Source organism: Pseudorasbora parva, chromosome 13, assembly GCF_024679245.1.
Source record: "Pseudorasbora parva isolate DD20220531a chromosome 13, ASM2467924v1, whole genome shotgun sequence".
Classification (NCBI taxonomy): domain Eukaryota; kingdom Metazoa; phylum Chordata; class Actinopteri; order Cypriniformes; family Gobionidae; genus Pseudorasbora; species Pseudorasbora parva.
In genome coordinates this window covers 25,075,903-25,098,947 of record NC_090184.1, presented here as the reverse complement: position 1 = coordinate 25,098,947, position 23,045 = coordinate 25,075,903, and the positions used below count along the sequence as shown (strand labels likewise).

General features: G+C 37.3%; 1 protein-coding gene across 5 annotated transcripts in view; it reads left to right on the top strand.

The window, feature by feature from the left end:
• grid2 (glutamate receptor, ionotropic, delta 2) overlaps window positions 1–23,045 on the top strand; it is a 577,686-nt gene that overhangs the window by 504,666 nt on the left and 49,975 nt on the right. For all 5 annotated transcript variants that reach the window (XR_010897547.1, XR_010897548.1, XM_067413614.1 and 2 more), the window contains one exon: window positions 13,880–14,075. Coding sequence is in view for 3 of the 5 variants with exons in the window: in XM_067413614.1 (XP_067269715.1) it covers window positions 13,880–14,075 (196 nt within the window). In the remaining 2 variants the exon portion in view is untranslated. The remainder of the gene's footprint in view (window positions 1–13,879; window positions 14,076–23,045) is intronic.

Genomic DNA, 23,045 nt, shown 5'->3' with positions numbered 1-23,045 from the left:
GATGGATGTATATTTACTGAGTAATTCAATATTTTGTAGTGGGGGTCAGAATGACAATTTTCACAGGGGTGTAAAAATGACTTTAGAAAGACGGCATCATTATTTTATTTTCACACAGAGATTGGTAGGTCTATTAGTGAAATCTGTTGACTGTAGAAATCTTTGTTACATTATAAGCACCTGTGTTTTTTTTGCACGCCTGTAATTCATTTTGAAGATACCTTAATATCCTTTTAGATCCTTTTAGATTCTAATTCTTAAAACACTTTTTACTTTTGGTTCCTTAATTTTAAGGCCCATTAATTTCCAGAGATATAGGGATCTCAATGTGGCTCCATGAGTTAATTGGTAACCATTTTCAATGATCTCATATTTTCTGAACAACAAATAAACTAGAAATGTGTCTATTTTTTTAGATACATTTCTTTTAGATACACAATTGAACATTGCTGTCTGAGTGCCATCAATATCTTTCCCATACTGTGCGTGTAACTTTTTAGTTTAATACTAAAGTATTAAATATATCTCAATATACTTCTATATTCTCGTTCTTAATACAATTTTCTTTTGAACCTTAATTTTAATGGCCCTATGGTTCAGTCTAGTAGGCATAATGTGACTCCTTGCTCAAATTAATGAATATTTATTTTCTACACTAAAGGGATATTAAATACCATCAACCTCTATTCAAAATTATAAAACGTAAAAGGTTTTTTTTCCTCAGGAAGATACATAGATGGCATACAATTTGAAAGCATAATAACTGGAAATTTCAGCCAATAAAACATTTTATAAAACAATGGCTCTTAAAATGTTGAACTAAATGTTGTTGCAACCATATATAAATAAATGAAAATGCATATATTTGTATTAAAGAGAACTTAGAGGATTGCTTTTGCTGCTTGAGACTTTATTAGTTATTGTGTGTTTGAATAGCCTAATGAGTTTATGAATACGAGTTAAGTTACTTAAATATTAAATATTTAAAATACTGCATTAACTTACAACTACACTCTGCGCTCTGGAACAGGGACGTGCACAGGGGGGTTGCTCAGTTTGCCCGGGCAACTGCCCATATGCCCTTCTCAACTCACGATGCCCTTCCGAGGTGGAAAAAATGTAATTAAAAAAGCATACAATGGATGCAGAATTTCACGTAGGCCTAGATAAAAAAAAAAATTAAAAAATGTTGCAAAGCTGCATTCACTTCCATGTTCAGGCACCTGTCCGAAAGTGAAAGTCAGTAAGGGAAAGGCAAACTCTGTGCACGTGACCGGCCCCTGAGGTGAGCCTGCATGAGCGGCACTAGAAGGAGATTGTCGCGGTTGTTGGGTGAGACGACTTAACATTGTCGGAAAAGTATAACAAACGGATGATCATCATTATCAAATTAATTCAAATCTTCATAAATCCACTTTTTCTATCTGGACACAGAGTATAATAAACACTCAACTTGTTCATTATCATTACCTGTGAAACTGTTGATTTCTATGGCAGTTAAATTAATAGTCTTTTTTATTAGACTATTGATATTGACTGGTTTGAGGTCTTTTATTGGTATAGCCTAAGCAAGGGACATGGCCTCAAACGCACCATAATGCAGGAAATTACATCTAGGAAATAAACCATTTTTGGGGGGAGAAACCCCCAGACCCCCCACAAACATATATCCCCATTTATAATTTTTCCTGAGCAGAACATAAATACCACTAGTGGGCATTAAAATAATAATGATAATTGCAATAATATGTAATTGGACAGATGATGAGCTGGTGGGGGTTGGTGGGGTGCCCTTTTTTAGGGTCAGAGCAACTGCCCCTCAAAAAGCCTGCACGTCCCTGCTCTGGAAGATTTACATTTACATTTACATTTAATCATTTAGCAGACGCTTTTATCCAAAGCGACTTACAAAAAAGGGGAGAGTAATAGAAGCAATGAAACAGACAAGGCCAAAAACCTGTAAGAGCTGTAAGAAATCTCAATTAATTAGCACAATACACAATTTTTTTTTTTTTTTTTTTTTTTTTTTTTTTTTTTTTTTTTTTTTTTTTAAAGACAGACATCTACAACAAAAACTCACGTCCGCACAGTGCCGAACACTGGATTTTGATAGCTAAGATAGCTACAACCCATTAGGACTAAGGCTGTTGCCCCAGCTGTTGTCGTTAATGCAGATTCAGTGGCCCAATGGGTTGGTTTTGTATTCTAGCTAAACGCGCAGCAATAGCCATCTACAACAAAAACTCACGTACGCAATATACAGAACACTGGATTCTGATAGTTATGATTACTATGTAACATACCCGCCTGAAGGCGCAAATCCGGATGAGAGACGTAGATATGATCCCGGAGTGTACGCTTTTGGTCGTTGCTGTGGTGATCAGTAAGTGCTATTCTGTATTGGTCAAGTGCAAATGGAAAAGATGTGTCTTAAGATGTTTTTTAAGAATGGCTACAGACTCGGCAGCACGAATTGAGATCGGCAGGTCATTCCACCAGGTAGGAACGGTCCAGGAAAATGTCCGTGAGAGCGATTTCATGCCTCTTTGGGATGGAACCACGAGGCGCCGCTCGTTCGCAGAACGCAAGCTTCTGGAGGGTGTGTAAGTCTGAGCAAGTGAATTTAGGTATATTGGTGCCGAGCCAGAGGTTGTTTTGTAGGCGATAACTAGTGCCTTGAATTTGATGCGAGCAGCCATTGGCAACCAGTGCAGTTTGATGAAGAGAGGCGTAACATGCGCTCTCTTCGGCTCATTAAAGACCACTCTCGCCGCTGCATTCTGGATCAGCTGCAAGGGTTTGATAGTGCATGCTGGAAGCCCAGCCAGAAGAGCATTACAATAATCCAGTCTGGAGAGAACAAGAGCTTGAACCAGGAGTTGTGCAGCCTGTTCTGATAGGAAGGGTCTAATCTTTCTAATGTTGTATAAAGCAAAGATGTGCAAATGAGCGTACCGGTACACTAAAGTCACGTTTGGGGCGCACGGAATGGTGGTGGGATGCTCAAGAGCTGTATTTGGAAGTGGCGGTACTGAGTACCGACGCAGACCGGCCCACTTAAAGCACTGATGATGGGCAGGAAAAGGTAAAATGATAGAAGTGCTAATGCACCAGTTACAACAAAGAATCGCATGCTTACACAACAGCATTGGACCACAGTTAAAGGGGAAGCTAAATGAACTTTCAAAGCAACAAAACAAGTTGGTATACGCAAATTTTGGTCCTTGGAAGTCGTAATACGCAAACAGCCCTGGGCAAGAACTATACCACTGATAGCAACGGTGCTAACTGAGCAGCTTTCTTCTAGTGAAAACATCTGTCCTATTCACAAGCTACACAAAAACAAACTCAAAAAGTACAAATCAGGTTGTTTCTAATATAGTTGCAAATCACACAATTCCAAGCTGTGTGTAAAGGGTTTTTTAGTTGTTGTTTTTTTTTGTGAAAAAGTTTTCTGTTAGAGTTAAAGGGGGGGGTGAAACACTCAGTTTCAGTCAATCTCATGTCAAACTTGAGTACCTATAGAGTAGTATTGCATCCTTTATATCTCCGAAAAGTCTTTAGTTTTATTATATTTATAAAAGAAATATGGGCTGTACCGAGTATTTCCGGAAAAAAACGAGCGCCTGGAGGCGTATCGTGTGGGCGGAGCTAAAGAATGACGAGCGCGCAAAGCGGTGACGTCCTCAAGCGTGGAGAAACCCATGGCTATCCATCTCAGCTAATAGATATATGATCCAGAATCATTCAGAGGCTGAAATAAATTGAACAGGAGAAACAGCAACAGCAGGACGTCCGTCTCTGTGGTATGTACTGTATTTAGTGTCCTGTCAACATTTGTGTGTGTTTACTCGCAGTTTATGAGGACATGATTCGGTTTATGGACTATTGTATGCGACTAAACCTTAGCAGTAGCAAGCAAAACGGTTTTGCACGTCAGACTAGTGTAACGTTATACAGAGAACAGCAATGGAGTAACGTTAGCGCATTTGAATGACGAAGCACGCGATCGTGTCGTTTACTGATGTTTACATACGCGACGATAGCCAACAGCACAGACATTTGAAGCCGTTTAACTCACCGGCTGCTTCCAAAGCAGGATTGAACCTTTATCGCTGGGACCGCTCCGTCAAAAACACACTTCTTTGGTATGATTTGGTAAAGTCCTGAGAGCAGTGACTGTAAAGATCCACTTTGCGACGCGACTGAAGCGATGTTGTGAAGTTTCCCGTCATTTCTGCGTTCAAATCGGTTCAAATGCAGCGCTGCCTTCCCGGAATGCTGTGCTGAAGCGTTAAAGTCGCTTGATGTCACCCATAGGAATAAAGTGGAGCGCGGCGCAGAGTGTTTATGGGCGTGCATTTCCTTATATAAAAACAGAAGTAGGTGTGTGTTTTTTTTGTGTGTGTGTTTTTTTTTTTTGGGGGGGGGGGGGTATTCTTTTATAATATTCTTAATTAGTTTTTTTAATGCTTAATACTAATCACAAATTCCATATCCACCCTTCACATTTTTCTTTGTCTTGTTTATTTGTTTGTTTTTTAACTACTCTTTATAGAAATATTCTTTACTCTTGAACACTAATAACACAAGGCCACATTTTGGAGAATGTTTGAAATGTTCCACCTCGTCATAAATTACATTTACTTATGACAAACACTTCAAAAATCAACCTAAAACATAAAAAGGACCCGTTTTCTGTCTGTCTCTCTTTGCTCTCAACCAGGCAGAATGAATTACCACTGCAGAGATGTCTGACGTCATTCTCACTGGAATGATAGATCTAATTTGTGCCACAGGAAATTAATACAAGGAGTTTACATGCCTGCAGGAGATTGTCTACACACACACACACACGTGCTTGTATATGTTGCTTACGAGTACTCTCCATAGGCGTAATGGTTTTTATACTATACAAACCTGTTTTATTAAAATTATAGTTTTTTTTATTTTTATTATTAGGCCTATTATATAAAAACAATTATTATTGTTATAAATTCTGTATATGAAATGCAGTGCATATACTGTAAATTAAATGAATATATTTGAGCTATATGGACGCTGTCACATTCACGTTAGTTTGGACTTAATTATGTTTCGTCATCGTCTGCCCTCGTCACTCATTTGTTGTCATGGGCAGTAATTATGTTTAGCTGTGCGCTCATCATTATCACCTGTATATAAGTTTGGTTCTGTTTTCAGCTCATGTGTCATCTTATGTGGTAGTGTTGTATGTTGCTCTGTTTGTATTGAACATCGTGTGGCTTTATTATAATATTAAAAAAATATAAGTTACTTTCATCTTCCACCACCAGCCGTGTCAGGTGCTCATTTGGTTAAAATCCCATGGAATTTAACTAAGTTCGCACATGCTATTGAATACAATATTGACTGAGATTCGCAGACAAATGCTAGACTCTTTTCTCTGCACCTCAAATACATAAAACATTGGCAAGCAGTGACTTTTTAACTGGGTGGATATATATAGTGTTTCTTGAGTGAAAAAAAAAATGCTTTACTTATTTAAAGTCCCATTGAAGTGCCTTAAAACGTGCAGCATTATTCATAGTGTTGATGTAATTTCCATTGAAACAAGAAGACAGGGCGGGACATATCGAACAGCCCCTCCCCTTTTTTAAATAGCCAATAGTGTTTCGTTGATATCACAGCTCAGCCAGAATCGCTGAGCTCGGTAAAGCCACGGTTCCCTCCTAATCTCTAACCGTTTTTCCTCCTAATCTCCTTCATATCCCTATAAAATTGCATTCTGTGCAGAATTTAAATGGGTTCGATATGTTTTCTGGTCTGCGCCAATTTAATCACATGATTCGCTCTGTGCTGTCTCGTCTCTGGACCGGAGCTGTGGCGTTTCACTGACACTAACCACACTTAATTCGCTCCAATGGAAAGCATATTTACACTATCTGAATCGTTCCCCCCCCTATATAGTGCACTGTGCCATTCACCATGAAGAAAATAGTAAATGTGTTAACAAGTGACCAAGTTCAGCCGCAGCTTCAGTGTCTATTTATAATGTAGGCTTCAGATTATAGATTGCATTTGATTCGACAGAAAATCTAATGAGAAGCTGAAATTCAGAGTGATATCAAAAGTATTGCTCTATATTGGCGGGAGTAAGAGACTGGACGTTTTGAATGCTTATATCTTCTACATGTAAATTTTGTCAATATTATGGAGCAACACTAGCTTATAGAGCCAAAAAAGTTACATTTTGATTTCAAGGGGACTTTAAACAACCAGTCCTATATTTACCCCACTATTAAACTTAAAGGACAACTCCGGTGAGAAATGAACCTAGGTGTAATTTAAAGATGGTTACAGAGTAGATCGTTCTCTGGGATGCGTTTTCATGGAAATCGAATGTAAAGAGTTTTATCTCTAAAAACAGATTAGCTTATAACGCTAGTCTAGGGGGCACAGGGTAGTGAAATTAAATCGCTAGTTAATACCACTAACAAGGCTCAAAATAGCCCCACACTAACACAGTAGCATAATGAGGGTCCCTACATGCAAACCGAAGCATTGAGAACTTTGTAAGTGTACAAACAGTTTAATAAGAAGATACTTTATAAACACAGTGCATTACGCGTTCACGGACAGGCGCCATCTTGGAAAACAGTCTCGACTCATCGAGCCACGAGCGCTCTGCTAAGTGATGAACTGTGAATTGGAATCTCATATGGTTCGTTGTTTCCGGAAGAAAACACTGAACGCAACAGAGAAAATAAATAAATGAAAATAAAAATGCCCATGTTATTACATTTCACAAACTTAATTCCTATCGACCAGCTCACTTAGAACAGCGCTCGTGGATCGTTTTGTCGAGTCGAAGACAAGACTGTTTTCCAAGATGGCGCCTGTCTGTGAACGTGTAATGCACTGTGTTTATAAAGTATCTTCTTATTAAACTGTTTGTACACTTACAAAGTTCTCAAAGCTTCTGTTTGCATGTAGGGACCCTCGTTATGCTACTGTGTTAGTGTGAGGCTATTTTGAGCCTTGTTAGTGGTATTAACTAGCGATTTAATTTTACTACCCTGTGCCCCATAGACTAGCATTATAAGCTAAAATATTTTTAAAGAAGATAAAACTCTTTACATTCGATTTCCATGAAAAGGCATCCCAGAGAACGATCTACTCGGTAACCATCTGTTAATTACCTCTAGGTTCATTTCTCACCGGAGTTGTCCTTTAAAGCAGACTTAACTCTTTCCTCGCCAAACACAGAATTTTCTGTTATTTATGAGCAAACGCATCCAGGCATCCAGGAGTTTTCCGGGTTTCCGTATTTTCACTATTAGACACTAGGGCAAGCTATTATGCCTCTCCTGAATGAGTACTGAATCTCCTGATCAAAACGCACGTGAGTGAGATGCAGTAAAACGAGCGATGTAATCATATGCATATAAAAAATAACGTGATCATCATCATTAAACAGCATATGAATCAAAACTTTAGTGAATGAAATATGGACACAGGACGAGCTACAGGTCTGTGCAAGATCTACTCCATCTGTGTTTGATCATCGCTCTGAATCTGATCTGGAAACAGTCTTACACAAAAACGTGATTTTCTCAGCTTTTGTTCAAAATATTGCTTTTTTTATTAAACTTACCCATATTCAAGTGTTGATAAAAAAAGGAATGCAACAAGCTAGAATATTTTGAGGGTCAGCTCTTTCTTTTGATATAATGCATACTCAGATATTCATAAAACATAATATTCTATGTATGGGCTATTACATTTTGGTGAAAATGGTCAAAAACCCTGGCGGTGACTGGCAAATGTTTTTGTTTTTTTTTAAACACTGGCGGAGAAAGAGTTAAAGGGTGACCAATAGTAATGATTTGGAGATACTAGGTTTCCACCCGATATCCACTATGTATACACATTTGAATTTTTTTATGTATTTAAGCTTTGCAAAACAGTTAATAGCATATTTTGGTTTAGTGCACTTGCACAGCAAATGATGCACACAAATCCATTGCAAGTCACTGTCCTGACTCCGCCCAATATTAGATGTCACTAATCAAATGCACTTATCGGACTAATCGGATTCACCGGTTCCCAGCAGTCATATAGTTGAACTCCCCTTTTGTTAATCAAATTCAGCGATACGATAGAGTTAATGGTACTTGTAACAATCCTCGTCACATATCCATGTAAGCGATTCGGGGAGGGGGTGTTACTGATGTGAAAATGATAGTATTTAGTATTTATTTTTTCAAGATCACAGTTTGTTTATTTTTCTTTGCATTAGATTATCATTAATGAGCCTGTGCTTAGATCGCTTGATTCTAGCTCTATGCACCTAATTAGGATTTCCATAAATTTAAATGTATTATCTTTTAATGTGTAGACGATGGCAGGGTCATTACAGAAATAATTACAGCCTAAACTCCACACCCAGGGGTCTGTTGTATTTAAAATACAACAATTCAGTCAGGAAGAGTGGAAAGATTTATGAGACGAACTGGGTGGTGGGGTGAGTTCACAATTAGATAGTTTTGTCTTGAGAGAAGTTGCATTACCTAATAGATTTAAAGTCTTTCCAGTTTGTTTAGTATCATATTCTTTTGTTGCTGTTTTAAGCCCGACTGGATCAAATTTTTTTGTTGCTGTTTTAAGCCCGGCTGGATATGGGACAAAAAGAGTTCATCAGTCTCTTTTTATCGACTTTACTGATCCTAACCCACTGTTAATTAAATCAGAGCAACATCAACTTATCGACAACTCTCACTTACCCCACATAGCTCTTAACCAGTTAACACAAAATCTATACATTCACTCGTTTCATTCATCAGGCTGTTCCTCGAGGAATTCAGACGAACACTTTGTACTTATTTGATATTGAATGCATTTATGTATAATTTTTTCAGCAAGGTTGAATTCTGAGGCACGTATCAAAAGCACAAATCATTGCCTGCAGAGTCAAATTTGTAACTGAAAATGTAATATGTTTTAATTTAGTCTTACCTTACGTACATGATGGCACCGTGATGGCTCAGATTCAGCTGTAGATGTTTGAGAAAGGATTTATTATCTTGTGAGTGAGGAAAACACTTCAGATGTGTCTTGTTTGTGCTGATTGCTATTGTTTTGAGTGATTTGCAAGACTGTGCCACTGATTTTCTGGATGTAATACAGCTTAGCAAAAAATGAAACACATCACTGATGTTCACTTTTATCCCAAAACAATATGAAAATGCAATTTAATTAGCTTTTTTTAACAGAGAAAAGTAATAAAGACTGCACTGCAGCCTTAATGTTTAAAATTTACATAAAATGTGCCCTTGTTAGGAAGTGCATTTGAATATTCATGCATATCAATACATCAGTTTAGAAATATAAAACTGGTTTAGGAAACAGATTGTACAATGCGGCTCCGTATGTGTCAGTTTTCAACATGGCTGTGAGATGCGTCCATCTGTGAAGGTGAAGGAGGGCCAGGCTACAGGCTTCTTGAGATTTGTATTTTTTTTCTGCACTCACAGTTTGCCTGCGGTCTGGCTAGTCACAGTCACTCTGTGCTACAGATGACAATTTTCCTGGCCAAAGCAAAGAGATCAGCTAAGCATTTGAATGCCGCCAGATGGTCACCTATAAAAGGTGTGAAAAAGCGTATACACAGATAGATTGCTATTCTTAAGGCTAATTGACTTTTGCTGTAACAAGAACACATTGCTGCTTTGCCAATGTTTCACTAGTATTAAAAATCACAGAAAGAGATTAAACTACAGTCAAACTGAATCTATAAATATTGTAGAGCTGCTAAACCACATTCAGTTTACTCGCAAAACACTAGACGTGTTTCCATTACACGTTTGCAATATTTTATAAATGTCGATAAACAACGATTGCAAAGTGACGGCGTTTCCATTAACCTACGTAATGCGACTAAAACTGTTTTTTCCTCTCATAAGTGATGCCACGTACGTTGGGTTTATGTATATCGCAGCCACCGCACTGGTTATTATTATTAATGGAAGGAGACGTAGGTGTTAGCCAAGCATTAATGACAAGGAAAGCCCCTTTGGGAGCGGCATGTATGAGGTGTTTATGGGCGTTTCTACCACCTCATATCTGCTTCAAGGTCTTCATGAACATTTGTGGCATTTCTCAGTTGTTTAGAATCCAGTATCCCTGTAATTCTCTTGTCTTTTATGAGTTAAAAAGGGGGGTTAAACACTCAGTTTCAGTCAATCTCATGACAATCTTGAGTACCTATAGAGTAGTATTGCACCCTTCATAACCCCCGAAAAGTCTTTAGTTTTATTATATTTATAAAAGAAAGATAGGCTGTTTTGAGGCTGGAGGCGTACCGTGTAGGCGGAGCTAAAGAGCCACGAGCGTGCGCAGCTACTGCTTTGAGAGCGCCTGTGAAAGCTGTGACATCCTTAAACGTGGAAAAGAAAAGTTATTCTAAATAAACCATAGCTATAAATCAGATTCAACCATATGATCCAGAGAAATCAGAGAACAATTTAACACATTGTTTCAAATCATTCTGGGGCACCTTAAAGGGATGTAAAATATGGCCATGCAGAATAAGCCATAATGTAAAACCAAAATATGTGTTTTATACAGTCTTGTTCAAAATAATAGCAGTACAATGTGACTAACCAGAATAATCAAGGTTTTTAGTATATTTTTTATTGCTACGTGGCAAACAAGTTACCAGTAGGTTCAGTAGATTGTCAGAAAACAAATGAGACCCAGCATTCATGATATGCACGCTCTTAAGGCTGTGCAATTGGGCAATTAGTTGAAAGGGGTGTGTTCAAAAAAATAGCAGTGTCTACCTTTGACTGTACAAACTCAAAACTATTTTGTACAAACATTTTTTTTTTTCTGGGATTTAGCAATCCTGTGAATCACTAAACTAATATTTAGTTGTATGACCACAGTTTTTTAAAACTGCTTGACATCTGTGTGGCATGGAGTCAACCAACTTGTGGCACCTCTCAGCTGTTATTCCACTCCATGATTCTTTAACAACATTCCACAATTCATTCACATTTCTTGGTTTTGCTTCAGAAACAGCATTTTTGATATCACCCCACAAGTTCTCAATTGGATTAAGGTCTGGAGATTGGGCTGGCCACTCCATAACATTAATTTTGTTGGTTTGGAACCAAGACTTTGCCCGTTTACTAGTGTGTTTTGGGTCATTGTCTTGTTGAAACAACCGTTTCAAGGGCATGTCCTCTTCAGCATAGGGCAACATGACCTCTTCAAGTATTTTAACATATGCAAACTGATCCATGATCCCTGGTATGCGATAAATAGGCCCAACACCATAGTAGGAGAAACATGCCCATATCATGATGCTTGCACCTCCATGCTTCACTGTCTTCACTGTGTACTGTGGCTTGAATTCAGAGTTTGGGGGTCGTCTCACAAACTGCCTGTGGCCCTTGGACCCAAAAAGAACAATTTTACTCTCATCAGTCCACAAAATGTTCCTCCATTTCTCTTTAGGCCAGTTGATGTGTTCTTTGGCAAATTGTAACCTCTTCTGCACATGCCTTTTTTTTAACAGAGGGACTTTGCGGGGGATTCTTGAAAATAGATTAGCTTCACACAGACGTCTTCTAACTGTCACAGTACTTACAGGTAACTCCAGACTGTCTTTAATCATCCTGGAGGTGATCATTGGCTGAGCCTTTGCCATTCTGGTTATTCTTCTATCCATTTTGATGGTTGTCTTCCGTTTTCTTCCACGTCTCTCTAGTTTTGCTCTCCATTTTAAGGCATTGGAGATCATTTTAGCTGAACAGCCTATCATTTTTTGCACCTCTTTATAGGTTTTCCCCTCTCTAATCAACTTTTTAATCAAAGTACGCTGTTCTTCTGAACAATGTCTTGAACGACCCATTTTCCTCAGCTTTCAAATGCATGTTCAACAAGTGTTGGCTTCATCCTTAAATAGGGGCCACCTGATTCACACCTGTTTCTTCACAAAATTGATGACCTCAGTGATTGAATGCCACACTGCTATTTTTTTGAACACACCCCTTTCAACTAATTCAACTAATTGCCCAATTGCACAGCCTTAAGAGCGTGCATATCATGAATGCTGGGTCTCATTTGTTCTCTGAGAATCTACTGAACCTACTGGTAACTTGTTTGCCAAATAGCAATAAAAAAATATACGAAAAACCTTGATTATTCTGGTTAGTCACATTGTACTGCTATTATTTTGAACAAGACTGTAAGTACAAATAAAAGTCAATATCCTAGTAATATGCATGCTTATAAGCAACAAGTTATTAGTGAAAATTAAAGGACCCTAAACTATATATATGTTTGCTATATGTCAGCTTTTTTATGCTTTTGAAAGAAATCTCCTATGCTCACCAAAGCTACATTTAAAATGCCGCTCAAAATACAGTTAAAAATTAATGTTGTGAAATGTAATAACTATTTAATATTTTTTTTAATGTAATTCATTCATGTGATGGCAAAGCTGAATTTTCAGCATCATTACATCAAATATGATCCGTCAGAAATCATTCTGATATCCTGTAAAACTCAATAAAAAAAACAATATTACAGTTAAGGTTGAAAACAGTTCGGCTTCATAATAGTAATTTTTTTCTTTGATGAAGTTCAAACAAAAATCATTCATTTGAAATGATTTGTAACATTGTCTTCACTTTGCATTTGCATGCATTTTTTTACATCCTTGCTTAATATTTTTTTTTAATTATTATTATTTTAGAAAAATCTTCTAAGACCCCGAACAAACCTTTTAACCATAGTGTATATATTATATTATAAATGTATGCAAATTATTTAACAAATAACTGTACGCATTGCATTAAAACAGAAAAGACAAAAACAACTGTTATTATAGATTTAATATCAAAGTCAATGTTTAAGGTGGGATCACCTTAAAATTTTAAATGTTCTGCCCAAACTTTAATAAGAAATACATCAACACATGGGCAAAAACTGCTTTTAGTGCTGTTTTACTAGCATTGAAAGTGTAATGTCACAGACCGGACTTGCATTGCTCAGTAGCTCGGCTGTGTTTTTTTTAGTACTGCAGACTCGCGGTCATTTTAACGGCTATTCTCCATGCAAATGACATCCAACACATAACCATAATTCTTAGGGAGGGGTGGGGATTAAGTGCCGAGATTAATTGGGAGCAATAAAAGATTAACATTTGTAGGCAAGTTCATTAAACCTTCAAAGGGTGCTAGCAGAGTTAAGTACTAGAAGAAGATGACAGCTGTCTGATGTAATAATATTTGATAAATTAGAGGTCAGTCTGACTATCTGTGTGAATCTCAACGACACCAGCCCATGGGCCCAGCTGTCAGTGCCTTACTGTTTGAATGTATAAACATCTTTATATAGTTGATCATGTTGAATGTTGATACAATGCAAAAGCACTTATTTGTATCCTTATCAGTTTTCTAAATGAAGTGAGACTTTTGAAACGCTTTGATGAACTGCAGTATTTTGATGCTGGCGTGAAGGGAAACTGAGAAGGCTTCATCTTTATTGTGTTTTCCAATTATTTGCTTAATATAAATATTACTGCAGGGAATTAATGTCCCTTGGTTGGCTAACTTTTAATTAGATATAAGATATTAACACAAATTGCTGAATAAACAGTATTCGACATAACATAAGTGGGTGAGTGTCTGTGCAGCGGAGCTGCTGGATAGATTTATACTCGCTTACATTGGCACAATTAAGCTTAAACGTGTGAGTATTCATGCATTCACTTTGTAGATTTAGCAAATAATGCTTTAATCATTAAATTATTGTGCCCCCAGGCATCAACCTAATAATGTTGTTTTTAAATAGTTTTGAATTGAAAATGTTTATTCTTCCCCTACAGGTCACTGCAGGACTTGGCTAAGCAGACAGACTTGCCATACGGCACGGTTCTGGACTCCTCCGTCTACGACCAGGTCCGCAGTAAAGGCATGAATCCTTTCGAGAGGGACCCGATGTACTCACAGATGTGGAGGATGATCAATCGGACAGGAGGAGCTGAAAACAACGTGGAGGAATCAAAAGAAGGCATCCGGAAGGTACGCTCAGGGCACTGCGACTACCACCACCGGTTATCTAATTACAGTGCTTTAGCTAAGCAACGGTTTGTGAAGATAGGGCTAATGTTCTCTGAATAGAGATATCAAAGCAAAAATGCGCTAATGTGACTTAATGGTGCTTGAGTTATGAGTGATTTAACTCTGAGAATTCCCCCACTGAATTCCCATACTAATTAGGTGCGGGTTAATGCCTTATTTGTTAACCCGCAATTTTTTTATTCCTCTCTTCCAAGCGTGTTTTCGTTTGGAATTTTAAACGAGCTCGAGCACGGCAATTAAAAAGACTGGTGGGCAAGTGAAGTATAAGGCAGAGAAGCTGCGCCGCCTTCAGATCTTGAGAGAATGCTAAAGAGTAAATGGCTGACTAGAGTGTTTTGTTAATATGATATCATCTCACAGGTGTTTGGTTAAATATTGTATGACAACGTGACACCTCAGTCTTGCCAGAGGCATCACCCTCCTTCAGCCTCTCCTTCCTTTGCCTCTTCTGTTTCGTCTGGCTGTCTCCTTCAGTAGCGTGTAGGCTTCAGAGCGCCCCCTAGTGACCTGCCTGTGGCGTTTCTCTCATTATTTATGACCATGACATGATTTACATTTCGACCATTTTAACAGATGCTTTTACCCAAAGCCATTTACAAAAAGTGCTTCAGCTTTACATATGATGCCGTTTAGATTATTGTCAACAGATTGTTGCCGTACAAATCCCATAACTAATAAACAAGCCAATATGATATCTTTTTTTTTTTTTTTTCAAGTATACTGCACGGAAATGTAGAATTGTTGAAACCGACAAATCTGGACATACTATGCAGAGAAATAAATTTTGCATTTTAAGTTTAAAATGCTAACGTTGAGCTGGCATTACATTGTGATTACATTGGGTAATCCATCACTTGTCATCAACACAATAATATTAAAACTCCAACAGCATTCAAAATGTATGCAAATTATGCCTTAAAACAACTCTATTCTCAGCAGAGACAATGTTGACTTTTTTGGTACTATTTTGATGTGCAAAAACAGTGATCTTAGTGTCTGAGTGTAAGTGTCTGATTCTTGGTAACAGAAGACTCTCTGACATTTCCTCTTCTCGTTTATTACATAAATAGCCTCGCAGACTTTTCGCAGGCACAAGCAAATGTTCTTCTTAGAATTTTCAGACAAAAATTAAAGTTACTGACTTTTTTCCATGAAACAACAAATGTCAATGTTAGCAAAATGTCAGCGCTTCTGCATACAGTGAATGAGGAACAGGGTCTGCAGAGCTCAAAATATCACCATAAAAGTAGCCCGTATAATGTATGTCTCCATATAATACAATCCATACAATACAATCCATACAATACAATACAAAACTTTTTGGGGAGAACACTAATTAACACCTTTTGTGTTTTACATGTAGAAAAAAAAGCTAAAAAATAAAATAATTGTTTGGAACGATGTCACAATTATTATTATGATTTTGATTTTTGATTTTGATTTTATTTATTTTTTTATTTTGGGGGGGGGGGGTACCAGGTGCATAGCCAGTGGGCAGGACTGACAGGCACAGGCCCACTCACTATGATGAATATAATGAGTTTGATTGGCAGCTGTGTTAGGCAATTAGGTGTCAGGCTGTCTCATGCATGTCCCACCTGTGAGTTCATGCCTATAATTTTCAGTTGTGATAAATAAACTACAGCGATGTAAAAGTCTATAAAAAGGACTTTTAAAAACTCACATAGACGCAGGAGAACCAATCCATCAGCCTGCAAGTAGAGGTAACACTTTTCAATTCCAAGTGCAAGTTCATTGTGTAAACACAGGAACACACCATCAAAAATTGTCAGTATGATAATTTAGGGATAAGGTGTGTGGCACTAACTTTTGATGCAATTCGACCTGAGCTTCGAATATGCCTATTGCCGAACTCGCTCTACTTCCTTTTACCATCACATATCAGATTGGAAAGGTGTTTATTTTCAATAAAAATGAAGAAAATATTCGAAAAGTGGAAATAAAATGTCTAACTTGTGTTGTAACCGCTGCTCATGTTTTGTATGTGGACAGGTTATAGGTACCGTCTTGGGTTATGTTGACAGTGACAGACACTGACTAGGCACGTTCGTGACTGAGACGTGGTAGTTTTACAAGGTCTGATTCATTTTTTTCAATAGGATCAAAGAAAGTAAGATTAAAATGACCTGAATATTTAGTCTGTCCATTATTTTACCTGAAAGCACAGGTGTAATTTGCAGGTAATTTGCATGCATGCCCCCACCACTGCACATTCTATCCTCATTCCCCCCGACCCACGCGTGAAAGTGCCCGCTCCCTTTTTCCCAGGCCCGACCAAAAATACAGTTCTGCCTAGGGCACTGGGGGGAACTATCCCCTAAAAGAATCAAATAACAGCCGCAGAATTCGTTGAGTAACAGCGGGACTTGTCGCAGCTTGTGAGATTGTTAATAAAGGAGTGTCTGTACACTGGACAAACATCTGCTCTGATTTCCCCAGCAAATATTTACGATGTTTATTCTCAATTGTATTAATCTCTTCTCTGAGCTAGTCATGTGCTAATGCTGAAAGCCCCTGTTTGTCTCATTTTTCAGTAATAAGAGCAGACTGGGAATTTCATTTCTGTGCTAAGGAAGATGCTTTCATAATTCATGAGCGGAGAATGCACAATTTCTATTTTTATGGCACATTTTCTCCCACATTGCAAAACATTAATACTCTCACTCAAGATGAATGTGTTGCACAAATTTTCATAGGTTTTATAAAGTGTAAAAAAGGAGCTGTCCCTGGAACTGAAGATGAAAAAATGAAGGCAACAGTTTGCATGGCTTTTTGTAATTGAATTTGTTTCCTTCATTTTTTTTTTTTTAAGTAAATGACTTAACTAACTTAGAATATATAGTTGCAATGACTCAACATCTATCATGGTAAGAATTATCTTTTAGTATCTATAGTAACTGTGAGGAGAACATTTGTCAAGTTATAACTTAAAAATGGCTCTTATGCTAATTGTTCCCTTTTCATTATTGTTTAATTATTAGTTTAATATTAGCAAATTTGACTGAACCATGAAACTGCTATAATCAAGTAGGTTATAACCTTTCAGAATTTTTTTTCAGTGATATTGCATCCTTAAAGAGATAGTTTAAAATTACCCTATGATTTAGTCACCTTCAAGCCATCCTAGGTGCATATGGTGTTCTTCTTTCTGGCAAATACAATCAGAGTTATATTAAACTATGCCCTGGCTCCACCAAGCATTATAATGGCAGTAAATGGCAGCCCACATTTTGAAGGCGGTCTGCCGAAAGCTAGATATTGTACTTTATAAAAAGTTAAATATGGATATTTTTCTTACAAAAACCCATTAATTCGCTTCATATATTCGGCCTTTATAACCCCCCGAAGCCATATGGATTCCTTTTATAATGGATGGATACACTTCAAATTTTAGGCTGCCATTTACTGCCATTATAAAGCTTGGAAGAACTTGGACATTTTTTTATATAACTCCGATTGTATTCGTCTGAAAGAAGAATGTCATATACAACTAGGATGGCTTGAGGGTAAGTAAATTATGGGATCATTTTTATTTTTGGGTGAACTATCACTGTAATCTTAAACTACGTCATATTACAACAATAGTCTGTGTCTTCCTGTCCACAACTAGGAAATCAAATGTGGATTTATGAAGGAGGCTTTGGCCTGGAAACTATAGCAAGCGGAGAAGGACGCGAGAAGGTCCTAGGAAGACATTTTTCAGGTCATAAGATGAGATATCCCCATTATGTCTAACTCAGTACCCACCGGAGGAGAATTTTGTACATAGGCCATTAGCTGACATCAAAACATGATAGAAAGAGGGGAGGGGTGTGGGGAGAGAGAGAGAGAGAGAGAGAGAGAGAGAGAGAGAGAGAGAGAGAGAGAGAGAGAGAGAGGTGCCTTTGACTGCAAACAAGACAGTCGATATAAGCCAGCACTAAAAGGATTTCAATCATATTTCACCATACACAGACTTCATTATCTAAGGCTTAAATGGCCAGCATGGCCATCGCCTGAGAGACAGAAGAAGACTCGGGCACAGAGGGAGGTGGGAGGAAGATGGAGGTAGATGGAAAGAAAGACAGATGAAAGGAGGAGTTTACCCAAAAATGAAAGTTCTTTCACCGCTGTGTCGTTCCAAGCCTGTATGACTTTCCTATCTATTGAAAATGAAATGCTACTGAAGATTTGAAGCACTAAAAAGGACACAAAATATCCATAAAAGTGTCTTAAAATCTCACAAATGGCTCAATATAATTCCGGTCAAAAGTTTTGGGGTTGGTAAGCTTTTTAAAAAATAAATAAAAAAACTATTATTGTGAAATATTATTACAAATAAAAATAAAAAACAGGTTTTTATTTAAATACATTTTATTTAAATTATTTTCAAATAGCCTTTTTTGTTTAACATTATAAATATCTGTGCTCTCTCATTTGATCAGTTTAGTGTATCCTTGCTGAATAAAACGTTTTGGTTTTTTTATATGGCTTATATTTTCTTAATCCATGCAAAGGTTTACAGTATTTTAACTATTTACTACTGTTAGGTTTGGATCATTGAATCAGTGAGTTGAACTGATCAGTGATTCATGAACAAATCATTGAGATCGTATAGTTTCAGATGATTTTAAATATTTAGCAAGAGCACCCCTTTTATGGGGTCTAAAGCTTTAGTTTATTTTCATTGTAAAGTAATTGAATGGAAAACAGCAACCACTGCTTGTTTTTCCACAGAAGAAAGAAAGCCGTATGGATTTGAAACGATCAGAGGGTGAGTCATTGATGACAAAATATTCAAGTGAATTCTCATTATAGAGGGCATCTAATGATCTGTGCTACGTTCATTCTTCATTCCCCAGATTCACACAAACACGCAATACAAAGAGCTGCGCTCTTCTCATTACACAAACACTTATTTATCATTTCATTCTCAGCTTGCTCATTAGCGCGTTGTCACACCGAACAGCACAAAACAGTGCGGTGCATGTGGGAAGTCGGACGGTGATTGTTTAGAAAGCGTAATGATGAGATTTGAGTCATCACCAGCTGAGGCAACGTGAATGCATGAGGAGACCTGCTCTTTGGGAGAGATTAAAACTCTTTAACACCTGCTTGGTGCGTTTGAGAAATTTCCACGAAGATCAAAGAGAAAAGCTGTGTTTGCTTAGAACTGTGTTTAGAGTCACGACGCTCATCGTTTGCACCTGCTCACCACTTATCATGAGAAATTGCTGTTGTTGATTTGTAGATATTTAGACCTTTGTTAATAGAGGCGTGAATTACTTTGTGTTAATCTCATCTTTATATGAAACTGAGTGTTTTGTTACTGGTATTAAACTCTGATTTGAATCCAAGAGACAGTACTGTGGATGAGCAGTGAGAGAATGTTTAGCGGTTAATTGTTAAAGGGGCTTTCAAACTGACAGTGATTACATTGAATACAGGGATTGCATTAAATGAATGCTAATTAATTAACAGTGATTAAAAAGGCCACCAAATATATGTGCTTTTGGTAGTTAGTGTTCCGAGCTCAACCACTGTATCCAACTATCAGGCGTTTCATTTAGACTAAAAAAAATATTTTTAAAATGACATAAATTGTTTTGTCAAGCATTTTAGATCAATTTCACAAAATATTTATGTCCCCGAGGATATTTTGTATGAATATCTGAAAAAACTTGATACATTCTGTGAATGTTTCATTCAAAAAGAAGAAGAAGAAAATGCGAAATAAAGTCATAGATTTTGTGATTTTTGTATAATATAAATATAAATATATATAGATATAAATATGGCTCGATTTCTCACACAAACTGGTCATTTTGTGTCTTAAGATATCAAGGTGTCGTCATGAGCCACATGGCTCTATGTGCATGTTGTCTAAGCATGTTTGTGTTTTTTTTGCTCATAATTTTTACCCATTTACATGCATTATATGACTGGCCCACAGCAACGGTTGGAGTTAAAAATCTTTATTTGTGTTCTACTGAAGACACCTACATGTTGGATGCTTTGGGGGTAAACAGATAAACATAACATTTTCATTTTTGTGTGAACTATCCCTTTAACTAACTGATGTCACATATGGACTACTTTGATGATGTTTTTATTAGCTTTCTGGGCATGGAGAGTATAGTGTGCATACACTTGCATTCGCTCTGGGACTAAAATATAAAATATCTAAAACTGTGTTCCAAAGATGAACGGTCTTACAGGTGTGGAAAGACATTAGGGTGAGTCATTAATGACATCAGTTTCATTTTTGGGTGAACTAACCCTTTAAGAGCACAATCTGTTTATTTTTATAGCCAGTGAACAGGTCAATCCCAGAACACTTGATGTGTTTATCATTCATTTGTTGTTTTGTAGGGCAAAAAGGTTATATTCAGGACCACACAGAACTCCATAAGATAACTCTGTAGATTTCCACAGAATTGGAATGCCTAGACTTTCACATCCTCATGTGTTTGATTATTTAATAGTTTGACTAATAGTATTTTACTTATCCTTTAATTTACTAATGTTAGTGTAGTTTAACACAGTTTAACACATTTTACCATGTTTAATTCCATAGATTTTCCTCCAAAATCAGGGCAGAAAAAGCAAAAACATCTGCGGATTCTGTCTGGGCCTGGGTATAGATTTATATTGGAAAGCTGGAAATGGTATCAAATTGATTTTTGCCTTTAGCATTTCTTCATTAACAATGTATGATGCATGAATTCATTAACAACAAATTTTAAATTGTATATAAGTTGCTTAATATTTTAGTGGAAACTTTTTACGTAATATATCAACTCATTTAGAGCATTTTAAATGTTTTACTGACACTTTTGTTCAATTTAATGTGTCCTTGAAAATAAATCTTACTGACCGCGAACAACAAGTATAGCCTATTATATTTCCTGTCTCTCTTGTTTGATGAAATAAAACACTTAAACTAAAGATATAAATAAATTAAATATACTTTATATTAGTCCTTATACTGCATCAACTCGGGGGGGGGGGGGGGGGGGGGAATCTTTGTACGCCAAAAGGAGAAGAGAGAGTGTTTGTAGGAAATGTGTAAGGGGAAGATAATTGAGACTGGACATCACAGGTAAGATGCAAATAAAGGAGAAGGAGAGGTAGAATGGAAATGCTGCTTTAACTGGAATTAGCCGAGACTTATCTTCTTCCTCCTGATAGATTTAGTGGAGCATTGTTGCTATAGGCATCTGATGAAATGAGCTGGTGTTAGAGCTTCAAGAGAGGGGTTGGACCAGAGAAAGACCCATAGAGAGAGGATACGTGTTCAGAAAAGATAAGAGGATTGCAACACAGAGAGAGAGAGAGAGAGAGAGAGAGAGAGAGAGAGAGAGAGAGAGAGAGAGAGAGAGAGAGAGAGAGAGAGAGAGAGAGAGAGAGAGAGAGTGAGAGAGAGAGTGAGAGAGAGAGAGAGAGAGAGAGAGAGAGTGAGAGAGTGAGAGAGAGAGAGAGAGTGAGAGAGAGAGAGAGAGAGAGAGAGAGAGAGAGAGAGAGATATGCTAATTGTGAAGCTGTATTTGATGCGTCTGATGTGTATGACATTAAATGCACCTGTATTCATATACAGCAATTTATTGAGCAAAAACAGAAATTAAAATAAGATTAAATTGAGGAGGGTTGATCTAAAAAGGAAATTAGGCCCCATTATCTGTCTGAACTTCGGGAAAGGCTAAGCTCTGATTGCTGAATCTACTTGGCATGACATCTGACTGCATGGAGAATATATATATTTTTTATAAAACTCCTTTTACTCCTCACTTCATCTCTCTCTTCACTCCCATCCTGCAAGGGAAAACTTGCTAAAAAAAAAAATAGAGAATCTGTTAGTAATAAAACGTTGCACCTCATGGGCATACAGTGATGTCATGCAGTCAAGTGCTTTTGCATGTCCTTACATGTTCTGTATTGCAAGTTATTCACTAAAGTGCTTTAAATTACACACTTTATAACCACATTATTATTTTGCTCCAGCTTACGCTGCCGCTGCTGAGCTGACCACACCTCCATATATGCGCACATCATCCGTTTCAGAGTATGTCAGAATATATAAATATCTGCTGCGCACTTTCCTTTTAATAACAACATAAATGCGCAACAGAATTGTGAAAACTGTAAGCATTTTACTAAAGCATAATAATAGTATATGATCATAAGCAATGTGGATGTTTGCACAAGCTCTGCAATTTGGCAATCTAGTAAAGTCACGTTTATTTACATAGGACTTTATACTTTTTTTTTTAAATCAAGCAGCTTTACCGTACGAAACATGAAAAACAATGTAAGTGTCTCGTTTCATCAGAAGTACAACTTCATTTTCTACTATAAAAGCAGCTCTCCAGTGTGTTCTTGTTTTCAGTCGACGGGCCAAGTGAACAGGAAAATATTTTCATGTGAAAGAAGACAGAAACTCCACACACACCCACCGATTACGTAAACACCAAACACCGTTGGTAGTACGAAGGTGTTTACCAGGCGTAGAAAACTTTAGTGTTAGTATACTGGTTCCCAACCTGAGGTCTTATATGATTTGTGGTCAAATATGGATGCAATAAAACTTCTATCAAGTCTATCAAGGTTCCAAACAATCTGATCAGAAACTAGCTTATAATCACTTCCATTTCTTTCGTTACGCTGTCCTGAAACTTACCAACCACATTGTAATTATACAGAAGATGTGCACATATATGGAGGTGTAGTAAAAAAATGAAAAGCTCAGCGGCGACACCAGTGTCTCAGTTAGTGTTGCCAGATTGGGCGGTTTTGAATTTGATTCAGTAAAAATTGGTTTGGGCGGGTGGAAAGAAATTAGACTGGTTTGGGGTCAGTTTGACAGTTTTCACAAATCTAAGTTGTATAGTCTAATTGCTTAATAAACAAAAC